The 23,360-nt window shown below is 42.1% G+C and overlaps 1 protein-coding gene across 1 annotated transcript in view; it reads right to left on the reverse strand.

Moving 5' to 3' along the window:
* The window catches only part of LOC117740748 (myosin-13), a 47,391-nt gene that overhangs the window by 6,749 nt on the left and 17,282 nt on the right, over positions 1–23,360 (reverse strand). The window contains exons 4-11 of the mRNA XM_034547286.1: positions 23,029–23,136; positions 19,274–19,410; positions 11,114–11,231; positions 10,587–10,780; positions 10,433–10,499; positions 2,571–3,053; positions 1,541–1,831; positions 158–253 (exon numbers count right to left, since the gene is read on the reverse strand). Of these exons, the coding sequence (XP_034403177.1) occupies positions 158–253; positions 1,541–1,831; positions 2,571–3,053; positions 10,433–10,499; positions 10,587–10,780; positions 11,114–11,231; positions 19,274–19,410; positions 23,029–23,136 (1,494 nt within the window). The remainder of the gene's footprint in view (positions 1–157; positions 254–1,540; positions 1,832–2,570; positions 3,054–10,432; positions 10,500–10,586; positions 10,781–11,113; positions 11,232–19,273; positions 19,411–23,028; positions 23,137–23,360) is intronic.

Consider the following 23,360-nt stretch of genomic DNA (forward strand, 5'->3'; position numbering starts at 1 on the left):
AAAACATTGTTTTTTAGTTTTTTAAATTAGGCGTATTGAAAGGGGTTTGTTTGATGTTTATGTGACATTAAAAGCACTACTAAAACATACAAACTGATGAACTGAAACAGACTAAACAAATCCACGGAAGATAAAGAAATGAGAAACCACCACAAACCTTGAACTCCGACATGCGGTACATGGGGTTGTAGTCTACGGAGGGACTGGCGTAGGGACTGTTGAACACCCTGGGGGGGCTGTCGACAACGCCCCACTGCCAACACACAAACAGGAGGAGGGATGTTCAGTAACAGCAGAGAGACAAAGCAACAACCAAAGGGCCGACCGGAGGCCAAACCAGACGTGTGGATCCAGCCACGATTATGGGTTTGCAAACTTTGGCTCTTCCCTCAATATTAAATAAGAAGAAGCTGGTTTAGTAGTTACGGCATTTTAAATAATACTTTTAATTAAATGCAAAAAACTCAAATGTAATGATCTAAAATATCTGAACATAATGATTACTACAAAAACAGGAACAAATATATTTACTAATGGTCCATAAATGATTGATTATTATTATTCAAAATGATGGTATGATTGGCTATTAATCACAAGTGATCATACATTTATTTAATCAAAGTAGATGCACATGTAGAGAAAATACTTGTCTTTGGAAGATTCATTGTCATTTAAACATGTCATATTGTATTTAAATGGTGTCGATATTGTGTCATTAATAGTTTATCAACCTTTACTTTATTAGCATTTTAAATTAAATTATAGGATCTAAAAATGTGATAACAACCAAGAAGAAGTTGAGAAACTTTTGACTTTTGTGATCAGTGAGGTATTCAGGTCGGCCAATAAGAAACTTTAAATCTGTGTTTTGTCCAGGAGATGGCGCTGTTCAATAACTGGAAAGGAAACATTGCATTATACTAATGCTGCATACATACATTTAAAGCATCCTGATGATTTATATATATGTTGGCATTAGCTGTATGCTAATTATGTCCTTTTTCAATGCTTTATGAAGTGCCATATTTATTTTTAAAGTGGACTTAATTAGATTCAGAAATAAGAAAGTTCATAAAACAACATGAACTAATTGTTGAGGAGTGTCTCTCTAAAAATAAGGTTAAAGACCATTCAACGGGGAAAAACTGAGGTATTAACCACGTTTATATTAACCAAACTAAACCTCCATCTTTACCAGCTGACTTTGACTCATACAAGTCAGATTCGTCTCTCAGTGCATATAGAATAAGATTGCTGCAGTAGAAGGAACATTACTGTTTTACATTTGATTGCGCTTGCAGATTATTTCTCTTGTTTGTGTTTTTGGTTTGTTTTTAATTGGACAGGTTTTATTTTTCATAATAAGATGGGGGTCATTGCATGGGAAATAAGAGGCCTTAAAGCTGTGTTTCGTCCAGGAGATGGCACTGTTTGATAACTGGTTCTGTGTTTCAGGAATCACAGATATGACAGAGACAGTTCTTTATGATAATCAGATGTCTAACCTAACTGATCCGAGACCACGGTCCGCCTCACCTACCCTGTCAGGCATAGTGTCCCAGTCCCGCGAGGCCAGGGACTCCAGGGACCCTCGGTAATTGTCCTTCCGCAGCCGGTTGGTCTCCCATCGGGCCGGCTTGGGGCCGTTCTCCCCCACCGTCCCGCCGCCTCCTGAACCATCTGCATCCCTGCCACTCAACCCATTGGTCCTGTGCTCGTTGTTGAGGAACAGCTGATACTTGGGGTTCTGGCTGGCCGGCATGACTCGGGGTGTGGTGGGCTCCTCCTCTGACGGGCTGTCCGGCTGCTTGTTCAGATCCAATTCAGGCTCCTGGAGGAGACGAGGAGGAATTAAATAAATGAAATATTTGAATATATAATATATAACGTCGGCTTCTTTAGCCGAAAATATCGCTAACTCTGTCTGTCTGCCGCTTGGTGCTGGACAGGTCGCAGGAGGGAAAGTTGTGTTTGGCAGCGCAGACAGACATATTAATTAAGATAACACACATATTTTAAGTTTGGGACTTGAACCTGGATTGTAACTTGTTTTGTAACTTGCAAACCAATGACTTTGTTCCACCTTTGCACATACTGTAGATAATATGCATATGTAAATAAACAGAGTCATCTTTTCTCAGCAAGCAAATGATCAGGCAGAAACAAACAGAATGCAAAAATGCACCAAAGTGTTCTGATCACTGTAATTTGTCCCAATTACTGCAATCATGCTGTAAAAATCAATGCAGTCGTAGCGTGAAGGTTGTTGTCATTATTTTAGACCATAAATAATATGGCAACATGCTCATTTACAGGAAAAGAATCAAGAAGTGAGAGTAAGTCAGGCCAGAGAGTTTTAGGCCGTTTGATTAGTACGATTGAGGCTTTATCATCTCGCCGTTGTTTCATGCTCTCAGGTCGTCATGCGGATTGAATGCAGGGAGATGCGTTGAAATAATAAACTCCTGGGGCCATGCTGCGTGCCATCCTCATGCAGACAAGATGCAGGGCCTATCGTTTCATGCAAGGTCATCGAAATGATCGCTCAGGACCTTTTTTTGGTTGCTTACCGATCCCAAGCCAGAGTCAGTCACTGAGTCTCTACCAGACTCTGCGGTTTGGGTTTTGCTCCTTGGTTCTGTGTCAGTCTTCTCAGCGCTGCCTCCTACTGGACAATCTATTCTTGCGGTGATCTTACTAGTGTGGGTGCCTCTCTGAGCCGACTGAGCCACGTTCTGGGTTTCCCTGAACGGAGAGGTCACGGTGATGCTGGGAGTGGAAGGACTCGACGTGGGCTTCGGAAACTCGGGAGCGGACTTTGGGACTTGTCCTGTTCCAGACGAGGGGCTCTGTGGGGAACCGGAGGAAGAGACGTGATCTGGACCGGAGAATTTACCGATCAGGTCTTTGACGCTGCCGGCTCGGTGCAAGTTTGAACTGCGGCAGAGGCCTGTGGCGGGTTTCTTAAGACTGGCCCTCCAGGCCTGCTTTGCCTCGTCTTCAGTCGGGTGAGGACTAAGTGGTGAGTGTAGGCGAGAAGACTCGGGCGCATGCTGAAAGAAGTGAACACAATAACAAATCCCCAACCACACCGTTAGCAAGAAGACTGAGCAGCACTAGCATGTTAGTAGCGGGTAATTTCACAGACAATACAAAGGGACCATGGGAGCTATTAGACCATTCATTGTTACTGGGAGCTTCAGATCATAGTGGGTACAAAAATGATCAGGGTCACTTTATGGCAATGTTGGGTCTGAAAAATATAGGCCATTTTATGGATATTGCCCATCTGTATAGCAGATGATAATGGTAACAGAAAAGAAAAGTTTACTTAAAATGAAGGCTTTGAAGGTTACTTTTGCTAAACAGCGACCACAAGTGGTAAATACAGGATCACGGCACATTGAATTTCCTGCGGTTTCCCAAGATTTTCTTTAGCTCTTTCTCTTGAAACAATACATTGTAGCCATCTGATCGCTACAAAAGGTACCTAATATGTTTACAGAGACCGGACAAAACTCCATTTGTATGAATATATGTGCAACACCCTCAGACTGTCTATATGCTATAAACAACAATGTTGTTGCCATATTTATGACTAGAATATGTCATTTTGAGCATTGATGGAGCAGCTACGATGATAGCGTAACCTAGCACCCCAAACTCCATTCAGAAAACAAGCGTTTTTAAAGTTGGTATTCCTGCGGACAATTATGAACCAAGACACGACGCAGTCTGGTTTTCCGACGCATAAACAATGTGCACAAAGCAGCAATAGAGGTTATGTTGGCCAAGGTTCATGAAACATTGTTGGTACTTACATGGAGGTAGGCCCTCCTCGAGTAATGCGATGAGAAGCACAACGTTAGCCGCAGTAAGGTTGCAGTGACAAAAGAGAAAGACTATGCTACTTCCTCTTTCAGTCGTTACTTCCTTTTAAACCTAGAAACAATGCGTTCACACACACAACGCAAATAGATTCAAAGACATCATTCCACCGCTTGGATTTGAACTTGATTCCTCCAAAGCAGCGTGTCAACGTGTTAGTCTCGTCTCCTTTTTTACAGTGTGGAGATGTTTTTGAATAAGCATAATGACATGAAGCCCAGTGTGTGTGTGTGTGTGTGTGTGTTCCTATCTTGACATAAATCCCTCTTGAGGAAGTGCAACATCTGCTCGTTCATCTGAAAAATCCCCACTCTCCCCCCAAAGCGCAACATCCCACTTTCTCACACAAAAATAAAAGGACACAAATATATAAACAGATACAGAAACAGACTAGAAAAATTAAAAAGTCAAGTCTCTCTCTCACACACACACACAAAAAGAAAAAGAACAGAAATTCAATCATTTCTTTTGCCAAAAAGCCACTTGATTAAATCCAACTTTAATTAACATTATGACAAGGAGGCCGATGCCACTTAGAGCAATGACGTGGCGAGCATCCAGGGGTTTAACTTTCAGGGCTCAAAGGGTCCAAAGCATTGAGTGGCCTTAATCCAGAGTCTCGCCTGGCCGCCTCCCCCCGGGACGGCGAGCCAAGGCTGGGCCGGGTTGAGAAGCCGGGTCCTGGGAGGACTAATCACCGCGGTATTAAAATGTTTACAGGCCGCGGCAGGATTAGCTATGAGCTGATGACTTTTAATGTTATTATTTTTGCTCTGAGTCAGTTTGGACTCTCTGAGCCTTATGGAATGAGGAGACGGGGACACACTCGATGGTGATGAGATGCGTGTGTTCTTGTATTTACGCCCATGCAGTAACATTATTGTGACTCAACATTCCTCAACATTCAGGACAGGATCACACATACTGTAGAATCCCTGGATAAACAGATTTATAAGGCCGATTACTCAAGTTATTAGTTATTATTTTCACTAGTTATTTTGCAGGTACTATTTGCAGGTACTATTTTTTACTATCCTTATTATATTCTTATTTTATTTTAAATTTCAATTTGTGCTATGGATATAAATGGTCAAATAAAGAAAATAAATTATACAACATATTATGATTAATAATTAAATATGATAGAAATAAATAATGACATTGTTTTCAGGTTTTGGAAATGGTTTAAAAATGTTCTAGAAAAATATTTTCTCCTAACCGTTAAAACCTGTAAAAAATTCATCGGAGTAATAAGAGAAACCGTTTGTTTTTTTGGGGTTGGGTGAACCAATTGTTAAAAAAACAACGTGAACAATCACCCAGGAAGATGTGCAGACGGAGCTTGATTCAGGAAAACAAGGTCTATATTCCCTTTAGTGATCACACACGCACACACACACACACACACACACACACACACACACACACACACAGTCCTCAATTCCCTGTGGCCTCACTACAGTACAGACATATGGCGTAGAGCTGTCGACCATCTGACCCAGATATATGACAGCAGTGCATCCTGGGAACTACAGTGAATGTACCACTGATGTTATGATGCTGGAGTGCTCAGTGTTTCCCCCCAGAATAAAGAGTTCAGGCTAGTCCAGTGACTGCTGGATTCAGTGTTGATTATTAGTATGAAATATCCTTTTGTGGTTTTATCTACTTCGATTCCACTTTTTAGTAATTGAAAAGTGACTGATTTTACTCCAAAACATTGTATCCTACACTTCCCATAACGCAAACATTGTTTTTTTTGTCAGGTGAACTTCCACACCTCCAGTCTGAAATGCCGCCATTACTAAGAATGGTGCAGCCCCCAAGCCTCCACCTGATGGACCCCGATGACGTCACTATGATGTCATTGGGTGAAAGACATTGTAGCTCACAGGTTGAGCAGACTGCTCCTGGCTGGTGGAGTTAGTGGAATGCTCCTTTAACGCCGCGCTGCCTCCTTCATATCGCACTAACAGGAGTGGATCTGGGTGCGGAGGGTGTTGGACATGTTTGTGGGAGCTTACATGGATTTCTTTGATAAGACAGGCTGGTTTACTCAGAGATCGCGCAGAGATTCAGCTCTTGCCCATCTGCACAGCCAACAATGGGGAAGTCTTTGAGTTGGGAACAATAAATTTGATCATCTGTTGGGACCAAACTTGCCACCTTCCATTTTTAGCGAACACACTTTTCAAACTTTTCATCCTCTTCGCCAGGCGTAAGGGGGAAGGTGGGAGGAGCGCGTGTTTGTGTCTGTCCGTCTGTCCACGGACGATCTTTTTATATTGATTAGTGCTCATTTATGACTGTATGCTCAAGGACCTCTCGTGGTCACGGCGGTTCATACATTTTGATAAGCTTGTTTTATTGATTGTTTTACACTGTCCCTGACTACTGTCTTATCGCTCCTCACAGCGGAACATTACCGGCAATCGGCCTTTTGACTTTTGTCGTGGCTCAAAGTTTGACATCGATAGAAAAGTTTGATCTCTGGAGCATCTGCAGATGAACTCCGGAGCCGATGTGTGGTGTTCCAGTTCTCGCTCATTTTACAGCGTCTCCTGGTTGTTTTTGTAGCTTCAAATCCTTTCCTGTCTGTTCTTGTGCTTTCGAGCTTCCTTGTTGCTTTTCTAGGTTTTCATTGTTGTTTTCTAGATTCTAGTTCCTCAAAAAAATCTGGAAACTAGTTCCAAAAAGACAATCTGCTTTCTAGTTCCCCCGGTTCCCTTTGGCTTCCTGATGTTGTTTTCTAGCTTCTCCTGGTTGCTTCATGTCATTGTTTTAGTTTCTTCAGGCACTGCCTTTTCATGGTTGTTGGTTGTTTTCTGACTTTTAAAATAGCTTTTTTAAATTACTTTTCTTACAAGATTCTACTTCTTTTGTTTTCTAGCCTCGCAGGGGTGCTCCAGGTTGTTGAAGGGTTTGCTATCTTGTCTTGGAAAATGGGGTTCTCAGCAGATATGACCTTGCATGTTAACATTGCTGCTGTTCCTACATGTGTTTGTGTGTGTGTGCGTGTGTGTGTGTGTGTGACTCTACTTCTCCCTGTCCTCAATTCAAACTGTAATTAAACAGTCTCACATTCTCTCACAGTCTAAGCTCACAGTCAGTTATTAGGCCTGTGAGATAATAGAAAATTAAATAAATAACCAATTAGCGGCAGCCTTCTTGTGTTGGACACGTATGTCATAAATGTCCAGCTCTGTTCGTCCCACAGCAATCTGCTTGGCAATATGTTCCTGTGTTGTTGTTGTTATTGACCCCCCCCCCCTCCCCATGAATGTAAATAACAGAGATTGTTAACCAACTGGCGCTCCGTCCTCGCCTTAAGGCCGGCCCGTTTTTACACCTTGCTCAGCCGTCGATTATCCCTTCAACAGCAACATGTGTTACAGATCAGGCTGGAATCCGGTCCAGCCAGTCCTCGATGTCTCTTTATTTCACGTGGGAATGAGCACAGATGTATGATCACTGGGTAAGCCTGTCAAATATGTCTATTAGGGATGTGTTAAATATGGAAAATGAAAAGCGGCTTAGTAAGGGTCCCCGGAAGGCCGACCGCTCTGAATTGATCTGTGACAGGAAATGCTGCGCATGCTTTTAAAAAGCTATACATGGTAATATATACAAATGTGTGAACTGAGACAATTCATCAATTCAACCCGTTAACAGATAATGAATAAGCAAATATTTTGACGATTGACTAACCATTTTAATCACTTATTGAGAAAAAAGGACAAAACACGATCTGACCCCAGCGTCTAATGTGTGGATTCATTCTCTCTTATGCAGACAGTATATTTTAGGGATATATATATATGTTCGGGACTGTTTCAAAATCATCTTGGGCTTGCGATGGGATGTATTTCTCTATTTTTACATAGTGTGTGTATGCTCAGCAGACAAATAAATATAAACCAGAATAATTACATTAAAAAAACGGTGTGTTGACCTTTTCATGCACTTGAGAAGATAATTCAGCATCTGTTCCCACACTACATGGCTTTGTCTTTTTAAACTCTACGAGAGGAACCGAATTGGAATATTATGAACCACAAAGCCTGAGCATCTTTTAATCAGACGGATCCTAACAAAACACATTTTCCCACAACATTTGCCCCGTGAGCCGAACGCTGCAGAGGCGTCTTTGCTCCCCAGATGTCCTCATCTGATGACTAATTGCACCTGTGTCCAACCTTTATGGAACATGTTTTCTTTATTGTTGAGGTTCTGGAGAGATTCATATGTGTTTTTCTATAATTACTAAGGGCGTGTTTCTGTCTCTGAGAGCTTCTCTGATACGTCCATAACCGGACAACGCCTGTTCTCACACTGTAATTTACACATTTATAGTTATTACTTCAACTCTTAATAATAACAATCAGTAATATTCTGACGTGTAATGCAGTAGCCCCTTTTACAGATTGCACATAACTGCTGTAAAGACAACCTGACTTTTTTTTTTCAAACTGAACCAAACAAAAGTGGAATAATGTTCTGCACCTACAACAAGAGGTCATGCGGAGCTCCCATTCAGCAGACTGGCTGTGTGTGTGTGTGTGTGTGTGTGTGTGTGTGTGTAGGGAGGGTCACAGAATCCAATCAAAAACCTAAATCTATTAGATTTAATATCTAATCAAAATGATGTGTGATTATACAAATCCTGGCTCATTTTCTGACAGATTAACCTCATAATCTCATAAAGAGGTTACCGAGCCCCTCTTTGGCCCAGAGCGGCTCGTCTAGATTAACGGGACAAAGCGTGAGACGGAAGGTGTCGGGGGTCTGAATCTCCCCCCCCCCCGTCAACAGAGAGGCTTTATGGAATAGTTATTTGGGGGCAATCAGGGTTGTAAAATTCCACAAACCAGTTGTTGAATGCAGTTTTTGCATCCAGTTGAACCATTTCCATTTAAATCCACTTTCCGAGTGACTTCAGCTGTCGGGACATTAAATCAATAACTAAGGTTTACAGGTTTTACCAATCCATGGATTTATGTATTTGAAAGATTTGGCATAAATAATAACCAATGGGATGAAGAAGATTAAAATAATTTGGACCTGATGCTGTAGGAAGTGTGCTGTCAAATGTGAAGACGCAAACTATGAACAAAATATACTCAAAAGACGCTCAAATTATCATTTTCTTTTGGTGCAGTTTCTTTTTAAAAACCTGCTTTAAAAAAAATGATAATCAGGTGTTTTTCAATGAGAATCGTCCCGTCCTGAAAAGGGTGGGTCTGATTCATGTTGTATTTCTGTGCGGGAGACGCAGCAGCATGTTGGCAGCCGGCCTGTCTGCCGTTTGTGTTTAAGCTTCACAAGTTAAACTGTGGTGACACTTTGACAGCTTTCCTCTTATAATAAGACTCCAAACCAGGTTTCTTCCCTCATCGTTGCCCGTCACAACTGTGTCAGTCTATTACGTTTTTTTTTTGTTGTTGTTGTTGTTTTTTTGGGAAATGATGCTCTCGCTGTGTGTGTGTGTGACAGACAGAGCCAGATGAGCAGGCAGATGTTTCCTCTGTCTCTACACCGACTGTCTGAGAAAGACTGACAACAGCTGGACCAATGCCAGACACACACACACACGCACGCACGCACAAACACACACACACACACACACACACACACACACACACACACACACACACACACACAGTGGTACTGTTCTACCTCAACATGCTTCTTCACCCTTTTTATTTTAACTAAAATATTTTACAGGCCATAATAGAACATTATATTATTGGTAATCTACTAAAAACCAAACCTCTTTATATCTCACTGACCATGCATCATGTTTGTCCCGCAGCTGAGAGCTGGAACATTTTTCCCTTTAAGTTATTTGACAGATTTATGGATGGTTTTGCATCTTAGGTGTTTGTTGGAAAAAGGATTTAAATGCAACAATGTGAGGAGAGACTGACGGCACTTATTTGCTTATTTCTAAATCTACTGCTGGAGGGCCAGTGTCCAACCGCCTCATGTCTAACATTATCATGATGAGCGAGAAGTTATGTCCTCATAATTGGACCTTGGAAGAGTTATTGAGCCTTTGACACGGCTCCGCTACTCAAACAGGCCCTCAGACCAACGAGTGGCCCAGTTCTTAGACCTTGAGGAAAGAAGTGGAGCACTTGTGAGAGCGGATATACAGTTTGAAGGATTCCTCTGTACCATAAACAGATCTGCCGAGTCAGGGGGTGAGATATGGATTCATAAATCAGGTCCGGGTAGGAAAAGACAGATACAACCAATCCCGGAGATATTACGGAGATTCAGACCTTCATCAGACAAAAAGGGACATGAGAGCATCGAATGCAGAGTGGGGGACTCAATTTAAATTGTTACGTGTAGGATTGTCCAAGGTGCATTCTGATTGGTCCGGGGACTTTGAATGTAAAATGCCAAGACCTACTACAGAACAGTAGCTACAAGGGTGAGTTAGGTGTGTTGTTAGTTCCGTTTGCCAGGCCCCAAAAAAAGCTGCGGTTAGCCAAGAAGGATCAAGCAGAATAAAAGCCAACAGGGATCAGAACTGTACCATGTTGCTTTTCTGCTCGGCCTCGTTCTTTCCCTGCATACTTGGTCTGCTAGCAGGCGTTTCCTCTCTGAAAGAAAGATATCAAGTTTAATGTTTAAATGAATTTCTAGTCTGAATTACACATTTTAAATTTATATTTCGTATTTTTTCTAACCTGTGGGTATTTTCCGCGAGTATTTTCCGCGTGAAACAGGTCAGCCTCCGCGTCTCGTCCCGGTACCTCAGCAGGTCTTGGGTCAGCAGGCTGCGCAGCGCGCTCAGTGCCTCCTCCTGGAACACCAACCTCTCTGATTGGAGCAGACGCTCGGTAACGGACGCCTGAAGCTCCCGACAAGCACACAGCTGAAGCTGGGGGAGGAAAGTGAACAGTTTCACCGGGACACCTGATAGGGGGGCTGCCCCAACAGAAATACAGCGATCTCATTGGTCCACTTCACACGTGAAGACACCTGGGTTAAAAAACACTTTCAATATCTGGTTTATGATCAATGTGTTGATTCTAAAAGGCAATGGTATTGTTGTGATGATTGGCTTTATATGTTTACGAATAAACACAGAACATACACCTTGTCTCAATCTTAAGACATTTGGATGATTATTCATTTTAGTTTTTTATATTTATTTCATAATTTCATATCTATATATGTATTCAGTGTTGTCTGTGTGTACAGCAGCTCTTACAGTGGACGTCTGAAGGCTGGAGTTCCTCTTCAGCTCCTTTTCGGTCCGTTTCTTCTTCTCCTGAAGATTAAAGAGGTCAACGGTCAGCAGCTGCCGGCGGCCTTCAATCTCCAAGAGTCTGACAACACAAATACAAACACATTGAGTTTACAAAACACTTGTTTATGTATTGGCAATCACACTGAGGTCAGGTTTGACAGCTAAAATAATAAAATAAATACATGTGCAAATAGTTACAAGAAGACACAGTGGTACTGTTCTCCCTCAACACGCTTCTTTACCCTTTTTATTTTTGCATATATATATATATATATATATATATATATATATATATATATATATATATTCAGTGACAACAGGACAAGGCGGACCTGCCCGTTCTCTGTTTTTATTTTCCTGAGCAAACACTGACGATGGGTACACCATCACATTTTCTTTGATACTTTACTCCAGAAGTTGTTTTGGGATATTAAAAAAATCCAACATAAATAAAAGAATGTTGTGGTCTTGGGATTTGCCCCGTCAACCCTTCGGTCTCTCCTCCGAGCCCTCAAAGCAAACCCTTCCTTGAGCAAACACAGCAGTGTGTTCATAGATACAGGCTGTTCATCAGATACAGAGATGATGCAGAGTTAATGATTAATGCTCAATATTAACAGCCGACAAATATCAACAATTAAAAAAACCACACTCTCCACACGCTACGGCCGTCACACTCGTAACTTACAATAGTAAGGCAGAACCGAGTAGTAGAAAGAGTAAGAGCAGTGTAGCTTAACTAGCAGTAGTACTAGTTGTGGTATTATTGGCGAAGCAGTAACACAAGAATGGTTGTAGCACTAACAACTAAGAGGGGCAAAAATAAAAGTATTTATTTATTTATATTTGCATCTACATATTAAGTATCCAGCCATATCCGGCCTGTATGAAGTAGTGCAGTGAGGCGTCCGAGTGTAGTTCACCGCGTGTCCACTGGGAGGCACTAACCCTCTGTAACAGCAGAGAAGAGGAGGAGAAGAGGAGGAGAGGAGGAGGCTCATCTGAGGGGAAGCCTTTGATGAACCAACGGGAGATGTGACAGAGAGACAAATGAGTGGAAAACGACACAAACAACGGCACGGCAACACAAAGGCCTTCTGGGAAATATATGAACACTCTGTTAATGAGCTTTTCAAGGACTCCACGGTGTGAAGTAAAACCTTAAAGGCCTTGATGAACTCTCTGATTTACATTCACTCTGGAACAAAATGTGTGCTGGAACAAATGCTTTATGTCAAAGAAGAATTATATTCTAACCCAAAGATATGTCACTGAAATATAAATATGTGCTGTATATACAGTATGTGTAGAATATTTGAGTTAAATGTAGGATTGCTTTTTTTAAATGATAATAATATTGTAATAAAGCTTGAATAATGTCTTTTTCTGCACAAAAAAAATGCTCACACACTTTTATGAAAGGATCTGAGTCTCACTTCGATAAGCAGCCAGCGGCTCTGTGCATCTTTCTATCATGATTGTTACTGACTCGGGACTTTTCTAAAGTCGGAACTTTATTATCGTTTATCGTTTGCAACTTTTTATTTTTTACTTTAGGAATAATAATTACAAAAGAAAAAGCAAACATGCATAAAAATATGATCGCACATTTTGATCTACTTCTGCTTCATTCACTTATTTATCTCAAATTGCTTCTGTAAAAAAATAGTAATAATAATAATAATAATAAAAGTGTCAGACTTTAGACAATAAATACAAAAATAGAAGTGATTCTTTTTTTCATTTCTCATCTCATTTCTGCATATTATATTTTATTTGTTTGTATTTTTTGGTTTGGGTAGAACTAAAAGGTGTGATTCACCTAAACAGTAACAGCATTACCATGGCAAACTGTACAACAGGCCGGTTCCTCCTCGACTGGCGACTCCCATCATTCTAACTTCAGCTCAGAAATCTCGTGAGATGTTTCTGCTTTGTTTGATTTCAGTGTTCAGCACCAATCAGAATCTCGAGTAGATTTCAAGAGTCTGAAGCTTCGTGCAAATGAGCTATTTTGTCACCTGTCAATCAAAATTGATCTTCACCAATCAAATGACTTCATTAAAGCGCTGCGGGTGGCGGGAAAAATCATCCATCGGTGTGAAAAGACAGTAATTACCAATGAATATCAGTGTGTGTGTGTGTGTGTGTGTGTGTGGTAACACACACACACACACACACGCACACACACACACACACAGCCAGCTGTCAGTGTGTTCTGATTAGGTGCTTACGTACAGAAACGCGTGAATAGGGCTCTATAATTGCTTGCATGTATGTGCCAAACACATTTCACTCCATAATTGCAGGTGGAAAAACATGTGGGCGTTATTTATGTGTGTTTTTTTTGTTAATGTATCTCCCCACTTGCAGCTCGCCGCATATATAAATGTTCACTGTGTCGAGGTCACATGGGATGCATACACTGTGTGCGTGCGCCTATAGCACAGAAAGAACCCATTTCCATGGATGAAATCCTCTCCGCAAAGCATTTCTATAGACAAAAGGTGACGCTGTCGACACGTATGTAAATGAACATGCCTCATAGTGTTTGCGTCAACACGTTCTACATGCATATCTGCAGTCATAAATAAACCGAAACTAGACTAAAACTTGAAACTAGAGATTGAGACCATAAACTCATGTTTACTGAGGGAATACATCAAGAGAGAAGTAGAGTCATTTTCTCAAAGACTTCTATACAACCAGAGGAGTTGCCCCCTGGTGGTCAGTAGAGATAATGCAAGTTTAAGGCCCTTTAGCATTGGTTTCTCTCGACGTATTGAATTAAGGAAGATGCAAATGAATAACAAGAGGAGCGATGAAAGATAGTGAGTAAAAACAGAAGTAGAACGGGTCACAAAGAGCACAACGACTTGAGAAAAGATAATAAACAGCTGAGGGGAGGAAGAACGCAAAGACAGAGCAGACATGTTTTGAGAGGGAGAGCAGCAGGAAAGATAGATAGAAGGGGATGAGGACAGATAGAAGGGGATGAGGACAGATAGAAGGGGATGAGGACAGATAGAAGGCGATGAGGACAGATAGAAGGGGATGAGGACAGATAGAAGGCGATGAAGACAGATAGAAGGGGATGAGGACAGATAGAAGGCGATGAGGACAGATAGAAGAGGATGAGGACAGATAGAAGGGCATGAAAGGGATGAGGACAGATAGAAGGGAATGAGGACAGATAGAAGGGGATGAGGACAGATAGAAGGGGATGAGGACAGATAGAAGGGGATGAGGACAGATAGAAGGCGATGAGGACAGATAGAAGGGAATGAGGACAGATAGAAGGGGATGAGGACAGATAGAAGGGGATATAGAAGGGGATGAGGACAGATAGAAGGGAATGAGAACAGATAGAAGGGGATGAGGACAGATAGAAGGGGATGAGAACAGCTAGAAAGGGATGAGGACAGATAGAAGGGGATGAGGACAGATAGAAGGGGATGAGGACAGATAGAAGGGGATGAAGACAGATAGAAGGGGATGAGGACAGATAGAAGGCGATGAGGACAGATAGAAGGGGATGAGAACAGATAGAAAGGGATGAGGACAGATAGAAGGGCATGAAAGGGATGATGACAGATAGAAGGGAATGAGGACAGATAGAAGGGGATGAAGACAGATAGAAGGGGATGAGGACAGATAGAAGGCGATGAGGACAGATAGAAGGGCATGAAAGGGATGAGGACAGATAGAAGGGGATGAGGACAGATAGAAGGGGATGAAGACAGATAGAAGGGAATGAGGACAGATAGAAGGGGATGAGGACAGATAGAAGGCGATGAGGACAGATAGAAGGGGATATAGAAGGGGATGAGGACAGATAGAAGGGGATAAAGACAGATAGAAAGGGATGAGGACAGATAGAAGGGGATAAAGACAGATAGAAGGGAATGAGGACAGATAGAAAGGGATGAGGACAGATAGAAGGGAATGAGGACAGATAGAAGGGGATGAAAGGGATGAGGACAGATATAAGGGGATGAGGACAGATAGAAGGGGATGAAGACAGATAGAAGGGGATGAGGACAGATAGAAGGGAATGAGGACAGATAGAAGGGGATGAAGACAGATAGAAGGGGATGAGGACAGATAGAAGGGGATAAAGACAGATAGAAAAGGATAAAGACAGATAGAAGGGAATGAGGACAGATAGAAGGGAATGAGGACAGATAGAAAGGAATGAGGACAGATAGAAAGGGATGAAGACAGATAGAAGGGAATGATGACAGATAGAAAGGGATGAGGACAGATAGAAGGGAATGAGGACAGATAGAAGGTGATGAGGACAGATAGAAAGGGATGAGGACAGATAGAAAGTGAGAACAGATAGAAGGGAATGAAGACAAGATGAATCATGTTTAGTTTTGTTGAGTTGCATAATCGATCAGAAAGGACTACAAAAGAAAGAAAGAAAAAACAGGTACTGAGAATGAACTTGTCATCCTTCAGAGAAGAAGATGAAGATGAAGACAAGGAGACAGTTGGCAGACTTCAGCTGGGGTTTTTCCAAACTACCAGTCTGCCTGTTAGTCTTGGCAAGCAGCTGAACTCTCCTTGCATAGCCAAACCAAAGACTCTCTCAGAAAATACCACATTGAACCACACAGTGCCACCTCATCTGTTCCTCAGCCGAGTGCTGTGGAGTCTTTGTGGGCTTCGTACTACCTTTGCTTTTAAAACTGAGCATATCAGGGATTCAGGTTTGTTTTACTTCATTAAACCTCGACAGGAATATCAGCATCAGTTTGTCAATGATGATCAAAATCGGAATATAAAGAATCCGGGTTAGTTTCGTTTAGGGTCGGTTCCCCCAAATAGACCTTCCTGTATCCGTCTTCAGGTCTCAGGTCTAACTCCACAACACAATGGAGCTCCACAGAATTCAGTTTTAGTTGCTCACAGTACTGAAAGTTGGCGTTTAAAAAGATTCAAAAGTAACATGAAGAACTGACAAGTTTGATAAGACAAAATGCAAAAATTATATATCTGATTCCATGGTTTTTTTGTGCTGTTTTTATTAGTTTTTTTATCTTCTGTTCATGTCAATTAAATAACTATTGGAAATTGTAATGCACATTTTATGATCTCTCATAAACAAACAAATAGAGCAAGTAGCCTTTCGGCCCAGACATGTTTCTTTCCCGAGGCGGCGGCCGACTGAAAGAAATAGTCCCCTGAATACTGTAGGAGAGGAAATAAGCGGTTTTGAGTGACATGCAGGGTAAAAAAAACAAGACGCGATTCCTCACATTCTGACAGATTTGTCAACAGGTGATCCTCGGAAGGTCAAAGTTCAAAGGCACTCCAACAGCACTGCATGCTGGGCCATCCTTCTGCTCTGAATGCTTCCAGTAAGTCAACAAAGTGGTTTCATAAAACAGATTCATGAGGAAGTTGGACGATGAACGTAAAATGAATTCATTTTTTTACACTTAAGAGCTTCAGGATGGCCGACACACATAATGATTGCAATTTTGTTGGATTTCCCGGAAAGCAATCACTGTAATGGACTATAACTATCAAATGAAGAATATTTTTTAAAAAACAAAAAAAACAACAACAACTATGGACATTATAATGCAGTCCGTCGCAGCCGAGCTTGCTGCTTTGGAGGACGGTCGTGCTTTACGTAATGCTCTTCCGGAAGACCTTTAAGTGGTCTTTAGCTCCACCGCAGAGCCACGAGGGGCAAGACTTGGTTGGGATTATGTTCTCACTTATCACAATTCTGTGTTGGACGACTTTAAAAAGGCCTCGCTATCACCTTGACAAAGAAACTGAACGAGAGCAGAGTTTCGAGGGACCGTTTATGGCCGTGAAAGCTGCTCGATTTCGTCTCTATCCTCTTTTCCCACACAAAGCCCAACCCTGTGCTTCGGGGCCGACATTACCTCACAAGCCTCCCTTAAAGCCAAGGAAAACCCACAGCAAAATGAAAGCAAGGTGACGTCTTCTTCCAGTAAGCCAAGTGGATCTCATGTTGGGCAGGGCAACATGATGGAGGCATGTCCGTGTATGACAAGAATCCACTCATTAGGCCTTTGATCCAGGCTTGTGAGAGGGGCCTACCGCTTGGCGATGAGAACCAACGCTGCTGAGAAATAGAAGATGATTTCCTGGAAATGTGTCAGAATAACGTGCGTATGTGTGTGTGTGCGTGTGGCTGGGTGTGTGTCTGCTGGCACACCTTGAATCCCGAGATGTGTTTTAGCTTGCCTAGTCTTACAGAATCAAGACCAGTAGAAGTGTTGGTCTGCCAGACTTTTCATGGCAGGAGTACAGAGGAGAGGAGTGAACAACAGGGTGAGGCGGCAGCCAGCGATAACCATCTGAGTGTTTTGCTCGGGAACTTCACCCGGAGCTTTCACTTTCTCACGTTTTATGGAACAAGTTTCAACATCTACATTCAGATCTGTCCAAACTTATTAACACTACCTGTTTATTTACGTAGGAAGCCTAATGTCCCAAACCGTTCTCACTCCCCTCGGCATCTGATACCGATGCACGGAGGCACCCTTTATCGTCTGTATAAAATGCACCGGCCTTCAGACTACTTCCAATGTAACCCCCCTCCGCCCCCCCCCCCCCTTCCGTGTCATTACGAGACGCTTAGAGCAACTGACGTAGTATAAGTTGTGAGAAAGTCTGCACAGGTCAAACAAACACTGGACCTTCACGCAGGAGATCAAAGTCCATGTCCCGTGTGAAACCAAGTGCACGTTGACTTATTGTACCTTACTTTTATTACGTAACTTACGCACTTGACCCTAAAGCACAATCTTTTCCTGCACCTAACCGAGTCCTTTTGTCGCGTAAGAAAACCTGCATGAAAATGCATGGTGTATCTGTCATTATGGGATGTAAGCATTGTAATGAACATTCTCAACAGTCTTAATTAAGTTTGCAAACGCCTATAGGGATGTTGAAAAACAGAAGTGAGATGTGTGGCATTACTTAATCAACCTGATCACTGGTATCGGATCAGTACTTCATGCAACCAAACAAGGAAATATACAAATATAAAATAAAATAAAGATTTGCTCATTCGTGACTTTTGGGAAGGGTACATGTACACAGAGAGTAACACATCAATCTGAGCTCAAAGGCTCACCAAGAGAGATTTAGTGGACACACACACACACAATCCTGTTGTTCTCTCCGGCGGAGCAGAACCTGCTGCCGTTATGAGATACAGTGAAACTCCCACATCCGTGTTTCAGCTCTGTGACAAAACCCCACAAACCAGCACGGAGGCGGCCTCCTACTCCTACAAGTTCAAACATTACATGACTTGGTCCCGATTTATGTGGAGACGAGAGTATACTTTCAGAAAGAGGAAGTAAGGGGTTTGCCAAAACCATTTATATCACGTTTTGGAATATGTAGGACTTTGTTCAATGTGAAGAGCCAGGATTGAAGAGTGAAAGCTAAAGAGATTTCTTTTTTATTTATGGTGTGTATTTGTCTCTATTTCAGTACCCTGTATGCACGCTGTATGCCCTGCTTATAGAATCAATATTTTAAGAATCATAAGCATATTCTAAGGACCCAACATCTTTGCTATCATATTTTACGAGGGAGTGCTTCCAACTTTTGGGACAATTGTATGTATTTGTAAAGGGCACCAGGGTTTAAATAAAAGCGAGAAACTGTCCTTCACACAAAAGTCAGGTTCAACCCTCAGCCAGCATCCGCCCCGCTGAAGTGTCCTTTAGCACTTTTTATGAGATATGACAATGGGATGGAGGTGAGCCCAGAGTGACCTTTGACCTCCGAAATTGTAATCAGTTCCTCTTTGAGTCCAGGTGGACGTTTGTGACTGATATGAAGAACGTCGCTCAAGGCGTTCTTGAGATATCGCGACAATGAGACGGACGTCACCTTTGACCTCTGACCACCGAAGTCCGATCAGTTCATCTTCAAGTCCGGACATGTTTATGACAAATTTGACAAGATTTTCTCCTCAAGACGAGATATGGACTGTATGTCCATACGTGTGTGTGTGTGTGTGTGTCTGTGTGTGAGTGACAACCCAAAACATGTAACATTCAACAGGCCAATGGGATAGTCCATCGCAGCCCAAACCCACAACACGTCCCGACTCACTGTGCGTGGATGCTGCTGAGCTCCTGCTCTGTCCGTCTCTGCAGCTGCTGGAGGCGAAAGGTCAGCTCCTCGCTCACAACGGCAAACCTCCGCAGTCCTCTTCTACCTGTGTTCTCCTCGCACACAGAACCCTGATTCTGAGAGAGGAAGAAAAAAAGAATTGACAGAAAGCTTGGTAACAGTGATGTGGTAATGGCGACTTTGTCTTGAGACACATGCCTCCTGCCTAATAGGCCGGCTTCCGTGGCCCCGCCTCCTTGGATAGTGGAGGTCTGGATTGTGGTCCATGCCTACTACTTAAATATTCATTGAATGTGTTGTAACTCTGTAACGCTGTTCATTGAGTTGAGTTCATCGCTGTACACATGACATCTATTGCTTCTGTCCATCCGGGGAGAGGGATCTTCCTCTGTTGCTCTCCTGAAGGTGTCTTCCCTTTTTCCCTGTGAAAGGGTTATCTTTCTGTTTTTTGGGGAGTTTTTCTTTTTACTGATTGTAAAGCCCTCTGAGGCAAATTAGTAATTTGTGATTCTGGGCTCTACAAAATAAACTGAATTGAATTGAATTGCTACCTCGCAGGACGCAGAGGAATTAATCTCAAGTTGCTGTAACTTCTCCAAAGCTCTGCTGCTAAACTGCTAAACAAGAACAAAAGAGGGACCACATCTCTCCAGTCTTAGCTACGCTGCACTGGCCGCCTTCAGCCTCCAGAATTGATTTTAAAGTCTGTTTACTTGTCGAGCTCTAAACGGCTTAGGCCCGGCCAACATCACATTCTAGTTTCTAGTTCCACAAAACCGCCACAAACCGCAAAAAAAACGCCTTTTTTCTCAGTTTATGCTTGTGAAGCATTAAACGTTAGCGAGAAAACCTCTGCTGACATTTTCCAGCAGCACTTAAAAGCGCATCACCAAGCCTATTCTTTTTTTTTAAACAACGCTTTATGTATGTTACACAGAGTCCCACGTGTTTCTTTCAAATGACCTTTTATGCATTTTAACACTCTTGTCTCAACACTTTACTTTTTTTCATTCATTTTATGTGTAAAATGTTTTCCGGCTCTTATAAATCTGTAGAAATTCTTTAGATTACACCTAAAATGTGAGTGTAAAATGCCTGCTTTATTCCTACCACTTTTAATTATTTTTGTATTTATTTTTAAATGTATAGTACGAATATAGAATATTATTATTATTATTATTGGTAGTATTATTATCACTGACCCAGGATTGTGTGTTTACATGATGGCTATAGTGACTTTATCTGCTGCTAATATGATTATCATGCTAACATACATGTAACATATTAGCATGTCAACATCCTTTTAGAAATAAAAATAGAATGATAGAAACACGATTTAAATGTTTTTTTAAAGGCTCTCCAGTCTAAATAATTCATCATCACTCACAGAGCGTCTGTCTGTCCTGTGCTTGATACGACAACGTATGACACCTCATCTCAGTAGTCTGCCGTCTCCGTTTGTCAGACGTAGCAACATGTCGAGTAAAGCAGAAGAGAGCGATGAATCACCGGCTGGAGGAGAAGAGAGCGAGGAGAGACGGACACACCGACAGTGAATCAACAGATAAGACAGACAAGAGGAGGGGAAAAGGAGACGAGGCAGGCAAGGAGGGGAAAAGGAGACAAGGCAGGCAAGAGGGGGAAAAAGGAGACGAGGCAGACAAGGAGGGGAAAAGGAGACAAGGCAGGCAAGAGGGGGAAAAAGGAGACGAGGCAGACAAGGAGGGGAAAAGGAGACGAGGCCGACAAGAGGGGGGGGGGGAAAGCAAGAGACAAAGTTGGAGTCGTGACGTCTCATTGGGTTGCGAGTGTGAACTCGAGTCCGCTCAGTGAGCGGCTGTGGGCAGAAAGACAACAGACCGACTGAGTCATTCTGGCAGAACACGATGGTCGCCCTACCCTCTGTCTGTCTGTCCGTCTGTCTGTCTGTCCGTCTGTCTGTCTGTGGTTCTTTTGCATATTTGTTTGACTAACTAAGAAAAATGTCTCTTAGTTAGATCATATGTTGGCAAAGTAAGTGCAGAATTGGCAAAATGACAAAGCTTTCTTCCAGTTTGACCATTTAGAGCAGAAAAACATCGGGGAGGTCAAAACAAAACAATTTGCTGTGAGCTAACAATCTTTTCCAGCCATTACTCATTTCAGATGTGTTTCTTTTCTTCGTCTTTTTTTTTTTTTTAGAGGAGATTTACATCAAACATGAGTCACCTGAGGCAAACCAACAACAAAGGTCTTATTTGAATTCTCGGGGGATGTTTAAAAGTTTGGCCTTTATTCCTAAGCCTTCTGAAAAATGACAAGTATTCAATAAAGAGAAACACTGTGGAGCGGTCTGTCTGAACACAGCCTCCAGAGAGATCAACGACGAGGGAAAGAGAGGGACGCAGATTCCCTGCAGAAAAATGGAGAGAAGGATCAAGAGAAACGCACAAAGAGAGGGCCGATAAAAACAAATCCCTTTTTGAAAAAAAAACCCAAGGGGGAAAACAGTTAAGGCAATGCTGAGCAATTAGCCCTGTGCCCTCTAGCCAAGATCAGTGTTTAAAAAAAAATCATACGGTGGGAAAAGTAAAAAAGAATTCCAATGAGTTTCAACGTCAGCAAAGACAGAATGACACTTGAAGGCTCCGCTACACCGGTGATAATCATCTAACTGTTTTCACTGGAGGCGTCATGTGTCCGATTATAGTGAAAACTATTCTGTCCACCTTCAGTTACATTAGCAGGGATTCCACTCATTAAAGCGTAAAGTAAAGTGTTTCCATAAAATCTGTCCACCTGGAAAATGTTGCCGTCACTTGCAGAGTATTTCGTTATCTCTGGTCGCTGCAGCGCTTAATACATAAAATGTAGAACATGTGTAAGACTCTAACAGAGACGGACCTTCTGTACCGTTTGTTTTTGTATTGGTTATAATGCACAATATAATGTTTTTTTTTAAACGTACAATCCAACCTTGGCTTGGTTCTTAGATGACCTCTTGTCTCCACTTTGTCAGGCTCCATAAGAAACAGTTTTGACACTATAATAAAACTAAAACATGAGCCCCTCAGGACGCATTGTATCCCCCTTTGTATCCCCACTATACCGCCGACTGCAGGCCCAGATTCAAAAGTTTTTGGGTGACACTTAACGAAGGCAATACCCTACAAAAAAAAGAGGACAAATCATAGACTCTGAGAAAAAGTCGCAAATACAAATCCATCTGCTACTTCAGCACCACGGACAGAGCCGTGGTCTGCTGATACCCAGAGCCATGGTCGGGGGCCATGAGTTTGAACTTGTACAAAGCTCAGTCACATAAAGAATGGATGAGTCCGTCATTCAGTGAGTGACTAAGGATGCCTCAAAAGGGCTTTTGTTCCAGCAGCGGACGGATGGTTTTGACAGACACTTTTAGACGTGGTCTTTAGAAGTGACATCTTTTAGGTGTTAATCATGTCTCAAACAGGCTATTTATGCTGTTATTTATGTGTTGTGTGCCGTAACGTGAATGTTTATATAGATTCTTTCCTGTTTTCTGAGTTGATTTGACTTCCCCCATTGTGAGTTAAAAAAAGATATACATATGTTGTATTACTATAGCACTGTTTATTCTACTTAAAAAATGTGTATCATTAAAAAAACACTAAAAATCCTATAGAATGATGTTTTCCTGTAGTACTCTCAGCGGTTGGCAAGTCCAAAGTAATAAGGGTTCATACACTTCAGTTAGTAATGATGTCATCATTTACCTGTTGCTCCTCAGTGAAGGGGGATTGTAGGACGTGAACGTTGTCTTCTATCAGCTGCCGTAGTTGGTAGCAGGATAAGTCCTCCCTGTTTCTTTGGAATTCTTGGGTCTTTAAAGAGAGAGAGAGCCATGAATGAGTATTTCATCACAGTAACCGTCATACAGTAAACCTGCCTTGTGTTTCACAACCAGCAGCTCGGGCAACCAAACACCTCTGGGAGTGTTAGTGAAAACGTCTTTATAATGAATACACTCAACCTCTATTCTAAATGTGCATTTTGGTTGTAGAAGGCCTTTCGTCCAAAGGACATCCTGCAATTTAAACTTTAACTA

This window comes from Cyclopterus lumpus, chromosome 12 (assembly GCF_009769545.1).
Source record: "Cyclopterus lumpus isolate fCycLum1 chromosome 12, fCycLum1.pri, whole genome shotgun sequence".
Classification (NCBI taxonomy): domain Eukaryota; kingdom Metazoa; phylum Chordata; class Actinopteri; order Perciformes; family Cyclopteridae; genus Cyclopterus; species Cyclopterus lumpus.